This window comes from Mytilus edulis, chromosome 2 (genome assembly GCF_963676685.1).
Source record: "Mytilus edulis chromosome 2, xbMytEdul2.2, whole genome shotgun sequence".
In the NCBI taxonomy this organism is placed as follows: domain Eukaryota; kingdom Metazoa; phylum Mollusca; class Bivalvia; order Mytilida; family Mytilidae; genus Mytilus; species Mytilus edulis.
In genome coordinates, this window is record NC_092345.1 from 35,212,925 (window position 1) to 35,233,317 (window position 20,393).

The following is a 20,393-nucleotide window of genomic DNA, read 5'->3' on the forward strand; positions in this document are numbered from 1 at the left end:
GTCTCCCTTGTGTTCACTTCCGCTAAATACAAATAAAATTTCTTACCTCCTTTAGTTTTAAATACTCAATTTTTTTTAACAATGACAGAAATCGAATGGAGAAGACGTTGGAAACCGGATCTTACATCTATTCCATGGCAACCGTTAAATATCGATGGTGATGTTTACTTAATCAAATGCAAGTTTACTCAAAACTCTTATGAGTTACTTCTTACGAACCTGAAAAGCTTTTGGTATGAAGAGTTGTCAGAGAACGCTTTGAAAAAGAGAGTTCAGGTAATCATAGGAAAATTTGGATAATATTTATTGTTTTTCTTTACTTTTCTTTGATACAGTTATATTTATATTTTTGTCCAATCTTCAATGTTCATGATGTTACTGTTAGGAAGTTGTAACTGTAAACAAGAAATTATTACCACAGAACTACATAATAAATTACAATAAAATTACTCAAATATACCACAGAATACAGAGGCGGATCCAGGGGGTGGTCACCCGGTGCCGGTGACCACCCCCTGTGTTTGCAAAAATGGTGCACCATGTACCAAAAAATGGTGCACCTTGAACATTTTGAAAAATAAATTTGTCGATCAAATCAATTTGTCTATCAAAATCACCAGTCATAAAGTTGTCATTACTTACTTTAAGGCTAAATACATGTACTTTTTACGTTTATACAATGAACATGTAATCAACAATCGCTAATTACTTGGTCGATTTCTTTGATGTTAAGGTGTAAAAATGAAGAGACAGTCTTCAATCTCAGATGTTTTTAGCAGGTAATTTATACTTTTTTTACATTAAGTTTATCTAAATTTTTAAAGTTTGTATAATAACTTTTCTCGACCAATAATATTTTTTTACTGTGATGCCAAAATTCAAAAATAATTTTAAAGTTTTAAAGTCACATAAATATTCTATATTGAATGAATACCCCCGTTCCATCATCTGTTTGTCTAATAATTTCGTTCATTCCAATTTTTTAGTAACTTATACCCTCTTTCCTTCATGAAACGCCACAAATCAGCCCCCTCTGAAGTACCAACGACTTGTAATGGTCCTAGCATTGATACGAATAAAAGTGATCAGATTGAAGAAACAACCCCTGACTTACATATAAGTACAAACAACATTGGTTTTGTAAAACAATAAAAACGTAAATTAACAAACAAAGAGAAATTTAATTTGATAAGAAATCATTTCCAACCTGGAATAAACTATAACTTTCCTATAAAACAATATGCAGGAAAGCTGAATTGGCTAAATCGCTATGATGGGCTAGAGTACTCACCTTCACAAGAAGGAGCTTACTGCATATACTGTGCTCTGTTTGAGGTTGATAGTTTGGGAACATTATCATCAGTCAGGGGACATACATAAATCACTTATTTGAGTAGCAAATTTGAAGTTTTGTCACAAATTGTGATTTTGTAGTTTTACCAAAATTTTAAACACATATGTTTAAATAATATCTTTTCATTAATGAAATTGAAAAAAATAAACTTTTTGCTTCTTTTATGTAGCAAGGTTTATGCCTTTGATGTTATCATTTATCTGCAAATTCTATTTTAGTTGAAAAAATGCTATAATAATGGCTTTACATAATGAACTGATACTTTCTTAACAGATTTTTCCCAGCAGTGGGAGTATTTTTCCTGTAAAGTTCAAGGTTTCATCTTTCAGATTATGTAATAAAATTCTACTGTTCGCGATAAAAATTTCACTGTTCGGGGTTGTTGAAATTAGTGGGGGTTATTAAAATAATGATACTTAAATAAGTTATTTTTGGGAAGGAAATTGAGGTATGAAACTTAAACAAGTGATTTTAATGTCATTATCCTAGATTCAGTACAAGGCCATCACCTGAAATGACATGGTCATCCTAGACAACACAGATGTTGGTTCTGATAATTTTAGAAACATAATTAGTTCAGGACTGGATCATTAGTATTCTATATTTAAAGTATAATAAAATTCAATCACTTCTTCTAGTGATTAATTTGTACTACTTAAATAGGTGATTATTAAAGAAAGACAACTCTTGCTTCCAACCTATAAGGAAATAATGTTACTTGAATCAGTGATTTTCTAAATCACTCATTTAAGTAAGTCCCCTGACTGATCATGCAAACCACTAACAGATATGGCACGTGATGAGAAATCATGTAAAAAAAGTCATACTGAAGCTAGAGCAAAAGCTCAACTTTTTCTTGACAACATTGAGCAAAGGACTACTGATATTCAAACATTTATTGATAAAGCAATGAATGAACGTTATGGCGCTTGTTTTAATTCCAGAGATGACTATCCAGAAACAACACGCTGAATGTAATACTCGAGAACATTAAACCATTTCTTGATTTTTATCACTCTGACTTGCCTAGTCCATTTGGAATTTTTTCGAAAGTAGATAGGTGGTTGCATTTCTGGAAACATACCACAGATACATTGCCAAAGTCAGCTGCTGAAACCATTAAAAAATGCAACAAACTTGATTATCCCAATATATATGCAATTCTTAAAATTGTTTGCACAATGAGTGTAACAAGTTGTGAATGTGAGCTTTCGAATAGTGAGCTCGGGTTACTTAAAACATTTTTACGTGCAACAATGGGCCAGGACCGACTAAATGGACTTATACTGATGCACGTGCATTACAATTTTAGAGTTAGAATTTGATGTTATAGTTGACATGTTTGCACGCAGGCATCCAAGAAAAATGAATTCTAATGCAATTATTTTGTAACAATTGTTCTGATTGGATAACAGCAAGCGTAAAATTCTCTATCTCCTTGTCTGTAACTAAGGAAGCCGACATTTTGAATTTCGGAATGTATTGACATGTTATTTCTACAATAATAAACAAAAAACCCACTTGTTGCGCCTAAAAAATTTTCTTTTTATCAAATTTTATTACATTCTGAAGCGGCACAGAAGCCAGAAAACGGCCGGTGTTTATGTTTGACGCCGGAAGCATACCTATGACGTCACCACAGGGGTTAAAAAATTTGGTTACAGCAAACTAGCCCATGACTTATTGGCAACAGGATTTTACTAGCCCTGTTGGAAGAACTGCTAGTCAATCAAAACTGACCTGCTAGCCCTAGTATGCCTTAAAAATCAGGAGTTTGCTGCATAATACAAAGTGGGTGTCCTTTGTTTTGAAGGAGACATTATACACTGTATTTAATAATTTTTGTTGGTCTGTTATTTATTCTTTTGGTGCTTAACCTTACTTAGTTGTTTCCAAATTCAAAGCAGACTTTTTTTTTGCGTGCTTGGGGCAACTAACGGCAATATTCACTGAGCATTTTCGTTTTTTTCATCAGCAACAGCCAACCTTGCCAGGGAAACATTGTGTCCCAGTTCTGCCAACTTTTCAGGAAGTGAATGTGTGATTTTTTGGCCAAACTGTAAAGATCAAAGAGAAAAAACAATAGATCAAAGGAAAATGACGCCAAATAAGCATGAACATGTGTGAGTCTCGCGCTAAAGACTTGGCAGCCCTTCTGTCCTGGACACTATTAATTTTTTCCGCGGCTTTTCCCTGTCGTATTTAGCATTTTTAGGGGATGAATTTTCAGCCTCGTTACTCCTTTCATCTACCGTTTTTCGTTTTGAAACTGACGAAGTTCCTGGGGTTCCCGTACTAAAATATTAAAAAATATTTTGTTGCATGATTTCGTGCTCAAGAGCTGTGCAACAAGACAGGTCAATACCAATCAATACATCATACCCCCAAATACCGTTAATTGAAAATCTCGGCACTATAAGCAATGTACAATACCCCAAGCCATGGTATGATAAATCGATATTTAAAGTATGAGAATTGCAATCAACACATGATACCAGGCCACCAGACATGCCAGAGTTATTTGTTCTATTTTTAAAATATGTACAACAGGACCTGTACAAACCAGTTCAAATTCTTGGAATCCCAGATGATTTAATTGAATCGAATTGGCTAACATAGAATAGTGATGAAGGGATTTTTCACTTTCTATTTTGAAAACGTCAAGAATTTTTTGTTACTAGTCCGTCGGGCATATCGGATTACACATTTTAATTGCCCGAGGCGTAAATGATCTAGTCCCGGGCGTCGGGCTAGTGTATTTTTTAACCCCTGCACCAAGTGTAGGGACCAAAGAACATAACATCTTTTCGCGGAATTTTCTTTAATGAACATTTTACACTGAAATAATGATTGAAATTTAATTATAAACTTGTTTTGCATTAGAATAGAGATAACTGTATTGTATTTGAAGCTTTGCGGACGTCCATCGGTAGTTTTACTGTCGCAAATACCCGTTTACCTGTCTCCGCTCCTCGTCACCAGGTAAACTAAATTTGCGACAGTAAAACTACAGATGGACGTCCTTAAAGCTTCAAATACAATACAGTTATCTCTTAATTTGAATCAATTTTATAAATAATGTGTAACTTTTGACTTCTATAGTTGTAACTATTTTCATGATACCAATAAAAAAATTGAATTTTGATTTAAGATTTCAAAAGGTGACCACCCCCTAATAAATTCCTGGATCCGCCCCTGGAATATTAAAATTACTTTATAAAAAGAAAATCTAATAATTCAGAGTTCAATTATTTCGTTAATTTGGATTTACACACCAATGACATGACAATTGGATGAGATAAAAATGATTATAACTTTTTCGTTATGGCATACTTTTTTATGTTCAATGATGTTTGGAGACTTTGAGCATGTTGAGACACTAAAGTAATACATACATTTAAAAAAATAGTTTTGAGCCAAAAAAAATACTGCTCAGTTTTGACAGTAGCTTCAATCAAAATATGCTTTGATTATATTGAACTGATCAATAAAATGTGTAAATATCTCTTTTGTTTTACAAAATTTTTAAAGCAGAAGAAGAATGTGAGAATACTAAATGCATGAAATGTGGAGAAAAACCCTGTCCCAATAGTGATGTGACTGAACAATGCGAGAGCTCATTAAATTTGTTTAAATCTTGTTTAATTTCGCATTGTTACTTTAAATAATTATATAAGTGTATGGGGACTGAAAATCAAAGAAAGTAAAGGGATCTTAGTTTTATATTGTTGTGTTTTACATTCTTTTTATATATCTTTCTGGAAATTGCAAAATGAATTTTTCATGAGATCATGGTGATCGTTCTTTTACATCTTATACTTTGATTTAGGCTGTAGAAAATAATTTGAATCAAAACCATGATCATTCATTTATATTTCACAGAAATTAAATCCTAGTATAGAGGCATCAGTTTCTAGGATATTGGACCAGATTAAAAATTGCCTTGAAAGTCAAGAAAAAGGAACAAGCATTACAATTGGCTTTAAAGATGAGGAAGAAGAAAATTCTAAAATGGTTCTTAAGATTAACTCCCAGCTTGCAGGGTTGCCGTTTTGTTGGGATTTTGTAGGAAATTCAGCTGACAAAGAAATGGTATGGAATAATAAAATATAATTGAAAGTGGTCAAGATCAGTAATCCCAAATCTATTTATTTATGCCAGTTCTTTTTGAAGATGTACAAATGATGTAGAGTTTAACTTGACTGGAACGGAGTCAAATGAGTTTTTATGATCACAAGCGTAATTAGATGAAAGTTAAAAATGTAGGACACGGTTTTGCCAGATAGACAAGAAAAATAGCATCCTCAAAATTATTATAGCATCATATAGCGTCTCGGTGCCTCAACACTTAAACAGCCTGGGGAGAACATTGCATCTTTCATGTCTTTAGTTGTGTTTTATCCGTACCAACTACATATTTTGTAATATATCTTGAATAAACATTAAATTTGTCTTAAAAAAATATACATCTGATTTAAAATAAATAAATATAAAGACATTAAAATTAAAAAATAAAAATGTTTACAATAAATCATAAAAATAACATGTTCTACTTACATGACTAGGCATACATGTACCATTATAAAAAAAAATGTGCACTTCTTCATGTTCTTTCACAGGTTACACCCAACTCATAATTGTCATAGTATTGAAAATAAGAAGCACTATTATTCAGTATAACAAAAGTGAACTATTCATCTGTCTCATATCATATTTGATAATTGGTATAAGCATGATAAGTATATAAGGTTTCAGTATTAACAAATGGTAAAAGTAATGATTTTAATTGATCCAGTTTTTGGTTATACAACATGCATCTTTTTACAATTCTGTACAATGATAGAATATTGTCACTTATTTAAAATTTTATATTCTCTATCTTTATATATAGGCCTCAGAAAACTTGATAGTTCCACTAATGGCAATGGTAGGTGAATTAACAAGAAGGCAGAGAGAACTTATCAAAATACTGCAAAATAAGGACAAGGAGATTGAAGATTACAAATCACAGGGTGGGAAAACAACACGAAGTGAGTATTTGTGGAGGAGAGTAATTACTGAGGATACAATTATTTTCGTGGGTATCAATTTTCGTGGATTCAGTAAACTTTGCCTTTTCGTGAATATTTAATTTTGTGATTTTTCAAAGTCTTCATACAAGCCTATAGAGCATTTGTGTTTCAATGAACAATTGTATTCGTGGTTCACCTGTATCCCTGAAATCCACGAAAATTGATATCCCACTAAAAAAATTGAATCCACAGTATACAGATTTACAATCTTCAGGTTTGATGGTCATGTGACACTGACTGCTAGTTTAAATGACTTCCTGTAGCTGTTCTGTTTAGGTCCTTATAATTGTTTTTTCACAAATATTCATTGCTTTTAATTGTTTTTATCTTGATTAAACTTTCTTTATTTTAAAGAAATAGTTTCTTTTTGTCTGCTATTTTCATGTTTAAATCATGTTTGTACAGGGCCAAGTTTTTCAAAACAACTTTCATTTTCTTTTTAATCTTTTATGCGCTTTCTTGGAACAGTAATCAAAATGATAGTGCTCAGTGTGTTTTTAATGTAAAAAAACATATTAATAATGCTTGGAAGTTTAACAGTCTGTTTTGATCTATAAATATAACAGAGATTTTGTGCATTTCTCCTGTTTCTGTAAATCTGCAAACATCAACAATAATGTGAAATTTGATAAATATGTATAGCTAATAAAATTGAGAATTGAAATGGGGAATGTGTCAAAGAGCAGAAAACAGCCCAAGGCCACTAGTGTGGATCTTCAATACAGTGAGACAATACCACATCCCAAGACAGGCTGCTGCTTGCCCCTACACTATATTGTGTACTACTTAGTTCAGTGAATATGGACGTCACACTTAACTCTTAAACATATAAATTTATTTTATTTTTTTAAGAAAAAACATACAAGACTAACAAAGGCCACAGGCTCCTATAAACATTTTAATAGTACACTAATAAAAGCTATATAATGACAGAAACCTGAAACAACAGTTTATTTTACTATATATGTTTATCAATGATTATTTAATTGTTTAATCACTTTAATTAAGCTAAATGATTTACTTTTTTGCTGTATTTAGGATAGAAATATAGTGATTTATATTTAAAAGTAATGGTAAACACTTTTGTTTAAATTTCTATTTTAGAACATATAGAAACTCAGGAGTTTGTGGAAACAGCATTTGAAAACACAATGTTGATGTCAAAGGTATAAATTGCACTAACTACAGTAATTCATACATAATGGTTTACATTTTATAAACTGTGACTTGGATGGAGAGTTGTCTCATTGGCACTCATACCACGTTTTCTTATATCTATAACTGAAATTCTTCTAACTTCCAGAATATTTGAATGTATAAATAATTAGTGTGCGAAAGGCTGTGTAAGAGATTTACGTTTATCATGTTTATAGAACATTTTTTTTTGCCTGTGTATTAATTGCATTTAATTATAGATTAACTGGATATAAATAATTCTTGAAGGTCAATTAAATGTAACTTGTTATTATAGGGTTTTGAAGAGGAAGTGAAGAGTTTTGGTAGTTCAGCATTTGATGATAGCGGCCAGGATCTGTACCGTCAAATCATGACAAAACATTCTTGGTTACACAGACAAAAAAGTGAGATTATTTTTATTATTAAAATGGTGTTTTCTTTATTTTAGGTAAGACTATGATCATTACATATTTGAAGGGAATACTGTTTTCCCCTGTTCATTTCATTAATTAATGCACATCTGTCTCTTAATTTACGAGCCAGAGCATCAAAAAATTTGGTATCGAGCATTATTTGAGCATGCATCACTGTGTTATGTGTTTTTATATTCATCTCACATTTACCTCCTGTTTATCAAATACTTATACATTCTTTCAAATAATGTTCATGTATGACATTTCTTCCCATTTTTCGTAGGAACTACAAAATCATGAAAATAGAGCTTCCAAAAGTTTGTAATAATGATTAATGTAAATTTAAACAGGCTATACAATACAGTATGATGTGTTTTTACATTCATTTCTATACAGCTTTCTGATTACAGAATATTTATGTACTCTATATCAATATTCTTCTGACCATGCATGCATGCTATACTGTGGTGTGTTTTCATATTAATAGCTATTTTTATTATTTTATTATTTGTTAAAACTTTCTGTTTACAAAATACTTATAGCAGGGCATTATTGTTAAGCTCTGTCCACTGCAGATTTTAAGAAATCTTTTTCCCCCTGGTGGTGCTTGAGGGAAATATGCTGGTTTTCACTATTTTTTCTAATGTTAAATACTGAAAGTGTGCGCCAGTCCTTTGCAAATTGTGGTGGTCAAAACCTTAGGACCACCTCTTATCGATAACTTTGAGCTCAAAGTTAAACATGTACAGTCAAACTTAAGGTGACTCGGGACTATTCGACTGCGCATGAATTACAAAAGTATTTGTCGTAAATTCGATATAATTTTTAAAAATATGTTGATTGATTAGAAATGTTAAATCATTGTAGTTATGTGAATAATAGAATAATTTTGTTATAATCCGTATTTGTTAAATGGTTAAAATGACATTTCACCCATTTTCACCATTTTCCCGCCAAAATTTGGGTTTTAAGGCAAAATATATTTTTTTCCTTATCGGTGACCAACTTTTTTTATTTGCTCATTCTTTGAAGCTATATTTCAGCTTTTTATATTACAGGTGTCATAGAACGTTTTTTTGATAATCCGATAAAATTATGTCAATACCTCTATTTTCCCTATCATTTCATTGAAAAATGGTCCCTTTGACATACTTGTTTAAAAGTAAAATTTTGAGCTTAAATGTTCCGTGAACCCCTATTTTTTTTCGACCAATTTGATAAAATTTCTGTAAACAATGAAATAACAAAAAATACGGCACTTCTGATAGAAACTTTTAATAGGCCCCGAGCCACCTTAACTTGTTTTAATAGACATAATTATGGATGATATGTTAATTTCTGAAATAGCAGAAAATTCTATGGTTAGTATAATATCTTTTGTTCCAATTTTTAGATGATACAGAGACAGAATCATCATCGCTAGGTTTGTTGCTATTTATAGCATGTTAATTTGTTAATTTGTATTAGCTATTGTCTTGTTTATAAGGAAAAAAAAAGGACATGTTCGTCTTTATATGTGATGTATGCATGCTATCAAAGAGTTTATTGTATAAATTTATATCAGTTATTTAAAGGTTGTGGATAATTATTCAGTTAATATGTATATTGAATATATATATATATAGTTGCTTGCTTTTATTTCAGGAAAACTACATGGAGTAATTTTATACACATTCCCTTAATAGCTGAAATTTGTATATACACAGCTTTATTTTGTTTTGAATCCACAGAATTTGATACTTAAGGTGGTACCTAACACTACAGGGAGATAACTCTGTAAAATCAGCAAAACTTTTTTTATGCCCCACCTACGATAGTAGAGGGGCATTATGTTTTCTGGTCTGTGCCTCTGTTCGTCCGTTCGTTCGTTCGTCCGTCTGTGCGTCCGTTCGCTTCAGGTTAAAGTTTTTGGTCGAGGTAGTTTTTGATGAAGCTGAAGTCCAATCAACTTGAAACTTAATACACATGTTCCCCATGATATGATCTTTCTAATTTTAATGCCAAATTATAGTTTTGACCCCAATTTCATGGTCCACTGAACATAGAAAATGATAGTGCAAAGTTCAGATTAAAGATTTTGGTCAAGGTAGTTTTTGAAGAAGTTAAAGTTACATCAACTTGAAACTTAGTACACATGTTCCCTATGATATGATCTTTCTAATTTTAATTCCAAATTAAAGTTTCGAGGCTATTGGTACTTTACGGAACGCAACGGAACGGAACGGAACGGAATTTTATTTAAGGTATCCAAAGGGGGCATTTATCAAAATTTCGAAAAATCTTTAAAACAAAACAAACTTTAGAATTTCTGTGTTTTACAGTTTTCCATATACAAATAACACAAATGTATACTTAATCTCATCTTCACAGGTGAAATGTGTAATAATGTATAACATCGGGAAATATTCTGTAGATGAATATGTCGGATTGTCCTGATAAATTATCATGAAATTAACGCATTTGCAAGTCATGCATTATGATATCTAGACTGACCTCACGTCGTCCTTGATTAGAGACAGTGATCAAAATGAATCTGATTTAAACTTTTTAATTTATTTTTCCGTTCCGTTCCATTCCGCAAAGTACCAATTGCTCTGAGGAATTGGTATTTAACGGAAAAAATGGAAACAGACATCTTTAATGTAATTAAAGCAGTATGATAAAACAAAAAATTGTCTGACACCTCTTTTTGCATGAGTGGTATGTGTTTTAGATAGCATTTTCGACTTTATCAATAATAAAAAATTTAACACAAAGGCAGGTTACACAAAAAGTCTTTCTCCTTCCATCGGTAATTATATTTAAAAAAAGGGGCCTTCAACAGCCCGTTCCGACGATGATTAGAGACAGTGATCCAGTTGATTTTGATGTAAACTTTTTAATTTATTTTTCCGTTCGTTCTGTTCCGCAAAGTACCAATTGCTCTGAGGAATTGGTATTTAACGGAAAAAACGGAAACAGACATCTTTAATGTAATTAAAGCAGTATGATAAAAAAAAATTGTCTGACACCTCTTTTTGCATGAGTGGTATGTGTTTTAGATAGCATTTTCGACTTGATCAATAATAAAAAATTTAACACAAAGGCAGGTTACACAAAAAGTCTTTCTCCTTCCATCGGTAATTATATTTTAAAAAAGAGGCCTTCAACAGCCCGTTCCAACGATGATTAGAGACAGTGATCAAGTTGAATCTGATGTAAACTTTTTAATTTATTTTTCCGTTCCGTTCCGTTCCGCAAAGTACCAATTGCTCTGAGGAATTGGTATTTAACGGAAAAAACGGAAACAGACATCTTTAATGTAATTAAAGCAGTATGATAAAAAAAAATTGTCTGACACCTCTTTTTGCATGAGTGGTATGTGTTTTAGATAGCATTTTCGACTTGATCAATAATAAAAAATTTAACACAAAGGCAGGTTACACAAAAAGTCTTTCTCCTTCCATCGGTAATTATATTTTAAAAAAGTGGCCTTCAACAGCCCGTTTTGACGATGATTAGAGACAGTGATCAAGTTGAATCTGATGTAAACTTTTTAATTTATTTTTCCGTTCCGTTCCGCAAAGTACCAATTGCTCTGAGGAATTGGTATTTAACGGAAAAAACGGAAACAGACATCTTTAATGTAATTAAAGCTCTATGATAAAAAAAATTGTCTGACACCTCTTTTTGCATGAGTGGTATATGTTTTAGATAGCATTTTCGACTTGATCAATAATAAAAAATTTAACACAAAGGCAGGTTACACAAAAAGTCTTTCTCCTTCCATCGGTAATTATATTTTAAAAAAGTGGCCTTCAACAGCCCGTTCCGACGATGATTAGAGACAGTGATCAAGTTGAATCTGATGTAAACTTTTTAATTTATTTTTCCGTTCTGTTCCGTTCCGCAAAGTACCAATTGCTCTGAGGAATTGGTATTTAACGGAAAAAACGGAAACAGACATCTTTAATGTAATTAAAGCAGTATGATAAAAAAAATTGTCTGACACTTCTTTTTGCATGAGTGGTATGTGTTTTAGATAGCATTTTCGACTTGATCAATAATAAAAAATTTAACACAAAGGCTGGTTACACAAAAAGTCTTTCTCCTTCCATCGGTAATTATATTTTAAAAAAGAGGCCTTCAACAGCCCGTTCCGACGATGATTAGAGACAGTGATCAAGTTGAATCTGATGTAAACTTTTTAATTTATTTTTCCGTTCCGTTCTGTTCCGCAAAGTACCAATTGCTCTGAGGAATTGGTATTTAACGGAAAAAACAGAAACAGACATCTTTAATGTAATTAAAGCAGTATGATAAAAAAAAATTGTCTGACACCTCTTTTTGCATGAGTGGTATGTGTTTTAGATAGTTTTTTCGACTTGATCAATAATAAAAAATTTAACACAAAGGCAGGTTACACAAAAAGTCTTTCTCCTTCCATCGGTAATTATATTTTAAAAAAGTGGCCTTCAACAGCCCGTTCCGACGATGATTAGAGACAGTGATCAAGTTGAATCTGATGTAAACTTTTTAATTTATTTTTCCGTTCCGTTCCGTTAAATACCAATTCCTCAGAGCAATTGGTACTTTGCGGAACGGAACGGAACGGAAAAATAAATTAAAAAGTTTACATCAGATTCAACTGGATCACTGTCTCTAATCATCGTTGGAACGGGCTGTTGAAGGCCCCTTTTTTAAAATATAATTACCGATGGAAGGAGAAAGACTTTTTGTGTAACCTGCCTTTGTGTTAAATTTTTTATTAATATTGATCAAGTCGAAAATGCTATCTAAAACACATACCACTCATGCAAAAAGAGGTGTCAGACAATTTTTTTTATCATACTGCTTTAATTACATTAAAGATGTCTGTTTCCGTTTTTTCCGTTAAATACCAATTCCTCAGAGCAATTGGTACTTTGCGGAACGGAACGGAACGGAAAATTAAATTAAAAAGTTTACATCAGATTCAACTTGATCACTGTCTCTAATCATCGTCGGAATGGGCTGTTGAAGGCCTCTTTTTTAAAATATAATTACCGATGGAAGGAGAAAGACTTTTTGTGTAACCTGCCTTTGTGTTAAATTTTTTATTATTGATCAAGTCGAAAATGCTATCTAAAACACATACCACTCACGCAAAAAGAGGTGTCAGACAATTTTTTTTTATCATACTGCTTTAATTACATTAAAGATGTCTGTTTCCGTTTTTTCCGTTAAATACCAATTCCTCAGAGCAATTGGTACTTTGCGGAACGGAACAGAACGGAAAAATAAATTAAAAAGTTTAAATCAGATTCATTTTGATCACTGTCTCTAATCAAGGACGACGTGAGGTCAGTCTAGATATCATAATGCATGACTTGCAAATGCGTTAATTTCATGATAATTTATCAGGACAATCCGACATATTCATCTACAGAATATTTCCCGATGTTATACATTATTACACATTTCACCTGTGAAGATGAGATTAAGTATACATTTGTGTTATTTGTATATGGAAAACCGTAAAACACAGAAATTCTAAAGTTTGTTTTGTTTTAAAGATTTTTCGAAATTTTGATAAATGCCCCCTTTGGATACCTTAAATGAAATTCCGTTCCGTTCCGTTCCGTAAAGTACCAATAGCCAAGTTTCGACCCCAATTTCACGGTCCACTGAACATAGAAAATGATAGTGCGAGTGGGGCATCCGTGTACTATGGACACATTCTTGTTTTCCGTTGTGTTGATAAGGGAATATTAAGCTTTTCAATGATCTAAATAAGTGTTTGTCAAACTGCTATAAAACCAGTGTAATTTTTCTGATTAAAAGATTGGTTCAAATTTTTTGAAATTTTTATATTTTTGTCAAAGGGTCAAAGTAAATACTTTGTCAAAATTTTAAGAAAATTAAACGAGCCAAATTTATTTTAGTTAAGGTGTTGGGTACCACCTTAAAAATGATTTCTTATTTTTTTTTAAAGTGAAATTTCAAGCTAATGCATTCAGCATTAATTCATGTAGAATTATATTTCCTTGTTCAATAGAATGAATTTTATTGTGAATTGAATTCATTTCAGTATCAATATAATTTAATACATAATTTCTTGAGTGCAACCCTCCTTGAGTTGTATCACAAATTGTGTACAGTTAAAAAAGATGTAAGAAATGATGTTTTATCGAAAAGATTGGCTAAAATTGGCTTTCATGTTGTTTCAATCAAACTTTAGAAAAAAATATATTTGCATTTTGTTTATTGTGTGAGTTATACCATTTATCAAACAGTTATTTAATGGTGATCATGGTGATGAAATTGCAAAAAAAAAATGGTAGTGAAACAATTTCCATACCATAAACAAACAAAAAAGAGTATGAGTGTTATACAATCATTTCCTGAGATAACTTATGTCAAAATTAAAACAAAATTTTTCAATAATCTTTTTTTCCTAGTTTTTTGAGAAAATATGTGTATAAAAGATATATTTCTCTAATTGCTACATTGATGTATAAAAGTTCTAACACTAAATAATTTGACCCTTTAAAATGATATACTTTACATTACATGAATGCATATAGAGTGGATAAAGATTGTAGCTCAAAAGCAAATAAAAGAAATGTTTGTGTATCACATCTTTTTTTCCGTCTTTCCTGTGTAAAAACCAGTGATTTGATTAGACAGCAATGGTTCTGTTGCCATGGAAACTTTAAAAAACATTATGTAATTATAATAAATAAGCTGGCAATCACGGCAATTTAAAATCACTTGCCACCTCTTGACATAGTTTTGCTAGTGAGGTTGACAGAAAATCTTTTTTTGCTATGAGCAATTAAAGAGGCATTATATGTTCATGTTCAATCTAAATTATAGCAAAATTTTATTTATTGTTTTAGATGTTACGCAAAACTCGATGAAGATGGATTATTTTAATTAAGTTATCTACATAATGTAGCATTATTTTTTCTTTTTGGAAAATGCAAGATCTACATACCGCATGTAAAGCTGCTTGAATTCTAGAGTTAGAATGGATTCATGGGTTGCTGAATGCCATGTTGCTTATGGTTAAGCTTTTAAGATATTGTGTACATATTGTAGATAGTTGTTTCAGATTTTAATAAGGGGCTTTTCATGTCATTATTTTTGTAATAGATCCACCTCATGTAATAATGCTGTATTTTGATTGGATGCAAAAAATGTTTTTTTTTCACAAATTTTCTATAAATTGAGATATTTTTATTTTTGTTAAATTTTTGTCTCGCTTGGCAGAGTCCAAAAGCGAGACATAGGTATGCAGTTTCAAGTGTTGACGGCGGTGGCAGGCATCAACAATGTAGTAGTTTGTGATTAGGTCTAGTTTATGGTGAACCACTAGATATTTGGTATGCCATGATATAAGTATTGGCACATCTCATTACCATGGAGATTATTTGGCCATGCCCCCTCAGTTATGGTTTATTGACTTTGAAACTTTTGCTTAGTGTTCATGTATTAGTTTGTGATTAGGTCAGTTTATGGGGAATCACTAGTGGTAGGTCAATGCAGTTGTATAAGCATTGGCATATCTCATTTACCATGGAGATTATTTGATGCAGCTCCCTCAGTTATGGTTTATTGACTTCTTCTTTTTGCTAAGTTTACATGTATTAGTTTGTGTTTAGGTTTGTTTAAAGGGAACTACTTATGATAAGTCAATAGTATTTGGTATGCAGTTGTATTAGCATTGGCACATCTCATTTCCATGGAGATTGTTAGCCATGTACCTTCAGTCATGGTTCATTGACTTTGAACATTTGCAAAACTTACATGTTAAAGTGCTGCTATTCTAATTTCAACATTTGCATTATCGAAATTATAAAAAGCGAGACATATCTCTGTGATAACAGTTTATTTTTATCGTAAATTTTGGATTCATTTAATTTTGTAGATATCATTTTTAGCTCACCTGGCCCGAAGGGCCAAGTGAGCTTTTCTCACCACTTGGCGTCCGTCGTCCGTCGTCGTCGTCCGTCGTCGTCGTCGTCGTTAACTTTTTACATTTTGAACTTCTTCTAGAGAACCACTGAATGGAATGAAACCAAACATGGCATGAATGTTCCTTATGAGGTGCTGACCAAGTGTTGTTACTTTGTAGCCAATCCATCATCCAAGATGGCCGCCAGCGGGGGACTTAGTTTAACATAGGACGCTATGGGAAATGCATACACATGACTTCTTTTAGAGAACCACTGAATGGAATGAAACCAAACATGGCATGAATGTTCCTTATGAGGTGCTGACCAAGTGTTGTTACTTTGTTGCCGATCCATCATCCAAGATGGCCGCCAGCCGGGGACTTAGTTTAACATAGGACCCTATGGGAAATGCATACAAATGACTTCTTTTAGAGAACCACTGAATGGAATAAAACCAAACATAGCATGAATGTTCCTTATGGGGTGCTGACCAAGTGTTGTTACTTTGTAGCCGATCCATCATCCAAGATGGCCGCCAGCAGGGGACTTAGTTTAACATAGGACCCTATGGGAAATGCATACAAATGACTTTTTCTAGAGAACCACTAAATGGAATGAAACCAAACATTGCATGAATGTTCCTTATGGAGTGCTGACCTATTGTTGTTACTTTGTAGCCGATCCATTATCCAAGATGGCCGCCAGCGGGGACTTAGTTTAACATAGGACCCTATGGGAAATGCATACAAATGACTTCTTCTAGTGAACCACTGAATGGAATAAAACCAAACATGGCATGAATGTTCCTTATGTGGTGCTGACCAAGTGTTGTTACTTTGTAGCTGATCCATCATCAAAGATGGCCCCCAGCAGGGGACTTAGTTTAACATAGGACCCTATGGGAAATGCATACAAATGACTTCTTTTAGAGAACCACTGAATGGAATGAAACCAAACATGGCATGAATGTTCCTTATGAGGTGCTGACCAAGTGTTGTTACTTTGTAGCTGATCCATCATCCAAGATGGCCACCAGCAGGGGACTTAGTTTAACATAGGACCTTATGGGAAATGCATACAAATGACTTCTTTTAGAGAACCACTGAATGGAATAAAACCAAACATAGCATGAATGTTCCTTATGGGGTGCTGACCAAGTGTTGTTACTTTGTAGCCGATCCATAATCCAAGATGGCCGCCAGCGGGGGACTTAGTTTAACATAGGACCCTATGGGAAATGCATACAAATGACTTCTTCTAGAGAACCACTAAATGGAATTAAACCAAACATAGCATGAATGTTCCTTATGGGGTGCTGACCAAGTGTTGTTACTTTGTAGCTGATCCATTATCCAAGATGGCCACCAGCGGGGGACTTAGTTAAACATAGGACCATATGGGAAATGCATACAAATCACTTCTTCCAGTGAACCACTGAATGGAATGAAACCAAACATGGCATGAATGTTCCTTATGTGGTGCTGACCAAGTGTTGTTACTTTGTAGCTGATCCATCATCCAAGATGGCCGCCAGCGTGGGACTTAGTTTAACATAGGACCCTATGGGAAATGCATACAAATGACTTCTTTTAGAGAACCACTGAATGGAATGAAATCAAACATGGCATGAATGTTCCTAATGTGGTGCTGACCAAGTGTTGTTACTTTGTAGCCGATCCATTATCCAAGATTGCCGCCAGCAGGGGACTTAGTTTAACATAGGACCCTATGGGAAATGCATACAAATGACTTCTTTTAGAGAACCACTGAATGGAATAAAACCAAACATTGCATGAATGTTCCTTATGAGGTGCTGACCAAGTGTTGTTACTTTGTAGCCGATCCATCATCCAAGATGGCCGCCAGCAGGGGACTTAGTTTAACATAGGACCCTATGGGAAATGCATACAAATGACTTCTTTTAGAGAACCACTGAATGGAATAAAACCAAACATGGCATGAATGTTCCTTATGAGGTGCTGACCAAGTGTTGTTACTTTGTAGCCGATCCGTCATCCAAGATGGCCGCCAGTGGGGGACTTTTGAATGAAATTAAACATGTTCCTTTTCTTATAAATGAGGTTGTGTTGTCACTTTTAGCCAAATTTTATATTTTTTTATATGATTTCAAAAACCCAAGTAGAATCAGGTGAGCGATACAGGCTCTTGAGAGCCTCTAGTTGTGGTTGTAATGAATTTTTGTGAATTGAGGACAGGGGCGGATCCAGCCATTTTAAAAAGGGGGGGGGGGTTTAACCCAGGACAAAGGGGGGGTTCCAATTACATGTCCCCATTCAAATGCATTGATCGTCCAAAAAAAAGGGGGGGTTCCAAGCCCTGGAACCCCCCCTCTGGATCCGCGCCTGGAGGAAATGTTCCGGTTTTTGCGCCACTTTATATATATATATATGTTAGCACAACAAAAAAGCAACATTATCTCAATTCATAACAGATGATACCTACAAAGTTAGCGCTAACATTATATCTGTCAAAATTGAAAATTGCACTAAAGTAAGTGGCCCCTTTTGTGGATAATTAGTTTTAATTGTTCAATAATTTCTCCATATAAACCTAAACAAAATAGTACTTTGTAGCATAATTCATTAAACAATAACCTACAAACAGTACTCCTTGAAATCATATCAATCCACTGGATATGTTTTGTAATACACACAACATTGAAAGGGTTTACATGTTTGTTCATTGAATTTAATTAAAGAGGATAAAACATTTTTTAAATGAAGTGGTTGAAGATGCATGTGATTGAGGATTAGGAACATTTTGTACTAGGTCATATAATTTTAGCCGTTGTAGAATAAAATCTTTGACAATAATTTTTTGTTTAATTTCAGATGAGGAAGAATTACCTGTGAATGATACTAGTGACCAAGGAAGAAAGCCGTCAACAGGGACATCATGGGGAAGTAGTAGACTTCCTCCATCAGTGACTGGACCTCCATCACAGAAAAGTCCAAATAAATCACCTGCATCATCAAAATCTAATACACCTGACACATCACCAATTAAGGTAGGCCTTTTGTCTTCAGAATGGGGCAAAATTTAACAAAAAAATACATCTTAATTTTTTAATTTGTATTTTAGTGTTTTCAATTTAGTAGAAGAAAGGGATGGCTGGATGACTTTAGCACAATTCCTTTTCTAATTGTAGAAACAATTTACATGCATAGATCTCCTTTGTCACCTTGGTTAATTCTAATTCTACAATCATCTTCTAAGCTACTATTTTGAAAGAAGCAAACTTCCAGTGCCTTGAATGTTTAACCTACTGTTTATCTGGCTATGCTGTTTGTACCTTGTGACATGTTTACAAATAGAATCAACACAATTGAGAAATATTATATAGGGTATCTGTTTGTCTCTTTTCTTTTAATTAAAGTTTTTGTAACAATTTAAATTAAATGGACCACATGCTTAACAATTTGTTAAAACATATATATGACATATATATGATCTATGTTTTAATTTGTTAAGAATAGGGAATAAATTCCATGTGTATTGATTTTCACTTGAATAATTTGAGGTTACAGCATTAAATGTTGAAGCTTAATTTCCCAAAAAAACGTTACCATCTTTATGTTGTTGGTCATATGTTTAGTAACACATATATTATTTATTTTTATTCAGGATACAGAACTCATGAGGAGACAGGCATTAGAAAGAAGACTTGAATCAGATGAGGCAAAGAAGCATGAGAAAACAAAAAAGAAAAAGAAAATGGCTTTTTAAGAACTTTTTATCATTTTATTGTCATCTCATTTAAGCCTTCATGATTTTTTCATCACTTGATGTCTTGTATTATTCAGTTCCTGATATGTCATGCATCTTTATATTTAATGAATGGATCAGGGACATGATAAGATACCTTGTTGTTGGACCTAAATTTAAATATTCATGACATTTATCTGAAAAAGTAAACATTATAGAAAACAAAATTTCTTTTATTTGTATTTTTTCTAAGAAGTCAAAATTTACAGGTCAACTACTTCACACAGTTTAATAGTTTTAAAGATATTTTCATGATGACTATTAGTTCCTGGATCATCAATTTACTTGTTCAATATTCTTGTGTTGGATAAATTTAATATGAACATGAGCCTATATTTGAAATGTGCATTAACTCAATTATTTATATATTTTTATGTTTTAAATATTGTAGATGTATTTTTAAAGAAATAAAAAGGCAGCTGAATTATTTTGTGTTCAATGATATTAAAGATGACACAGTGTTATGAACAAAATGAAAAACAGCAGAAGGAAGATCCCTTCCATCACTTAAGTTCAATGATACATTGTTAGTTACTGGATTGAGGTCTTCAAGACATTAACACAAAAATAGTAATACTGCAGATTATATTCATTGAACATCAATATGCATGCTAATATTTGCAATGAAACTATATTCATCCAGCAAACAGTCAACTATATATAGACTAAGCTA

General features: G+C 32.8%; 1 protein-coding gene across 2 annotated transcripts; it reads left to right on the forward strand.

The window, feature by feature from the left end:
* Window position 1: 1 nt before the first annotated feature.
* On the forward strand, window positions 2-20,147 carry LOC139512055 (non-homologous end-joining factor 1-like). 2 transcript variants are annotated; one of them, XM_071299373.1, is made up of 8 exons: window positions 2-276; window positions 5,237-5,446; window positions 6,246-6,384; window positions 7,531-7,592; window positions 7,898-8,006; window positions 9,409-9,438; window positions 18,787-18,962; window positions 19,580-20,147. In XM_071299373.1, exons 1-8 carry the CDS (start codon window positions 82-84, stop codon window positions 19,679-19,681), a joined length of 1,023 nt encoding a protein of 340 aa, XP_071155474.1. In that variant the 5' UTR covers window positions 2-81; the 3' UTR covers window positions 19,682-20,147. The 2 variants fall into 2 exon arrangements, with proteins under 2 accessions (XP_071155474.1, XP_071155475.1); XM_071299374.1 differs by lacking the exon at window positions 9,409-9,438.
* Window positions 20,148-20,393: the final 246 nt, after the last annotated feature.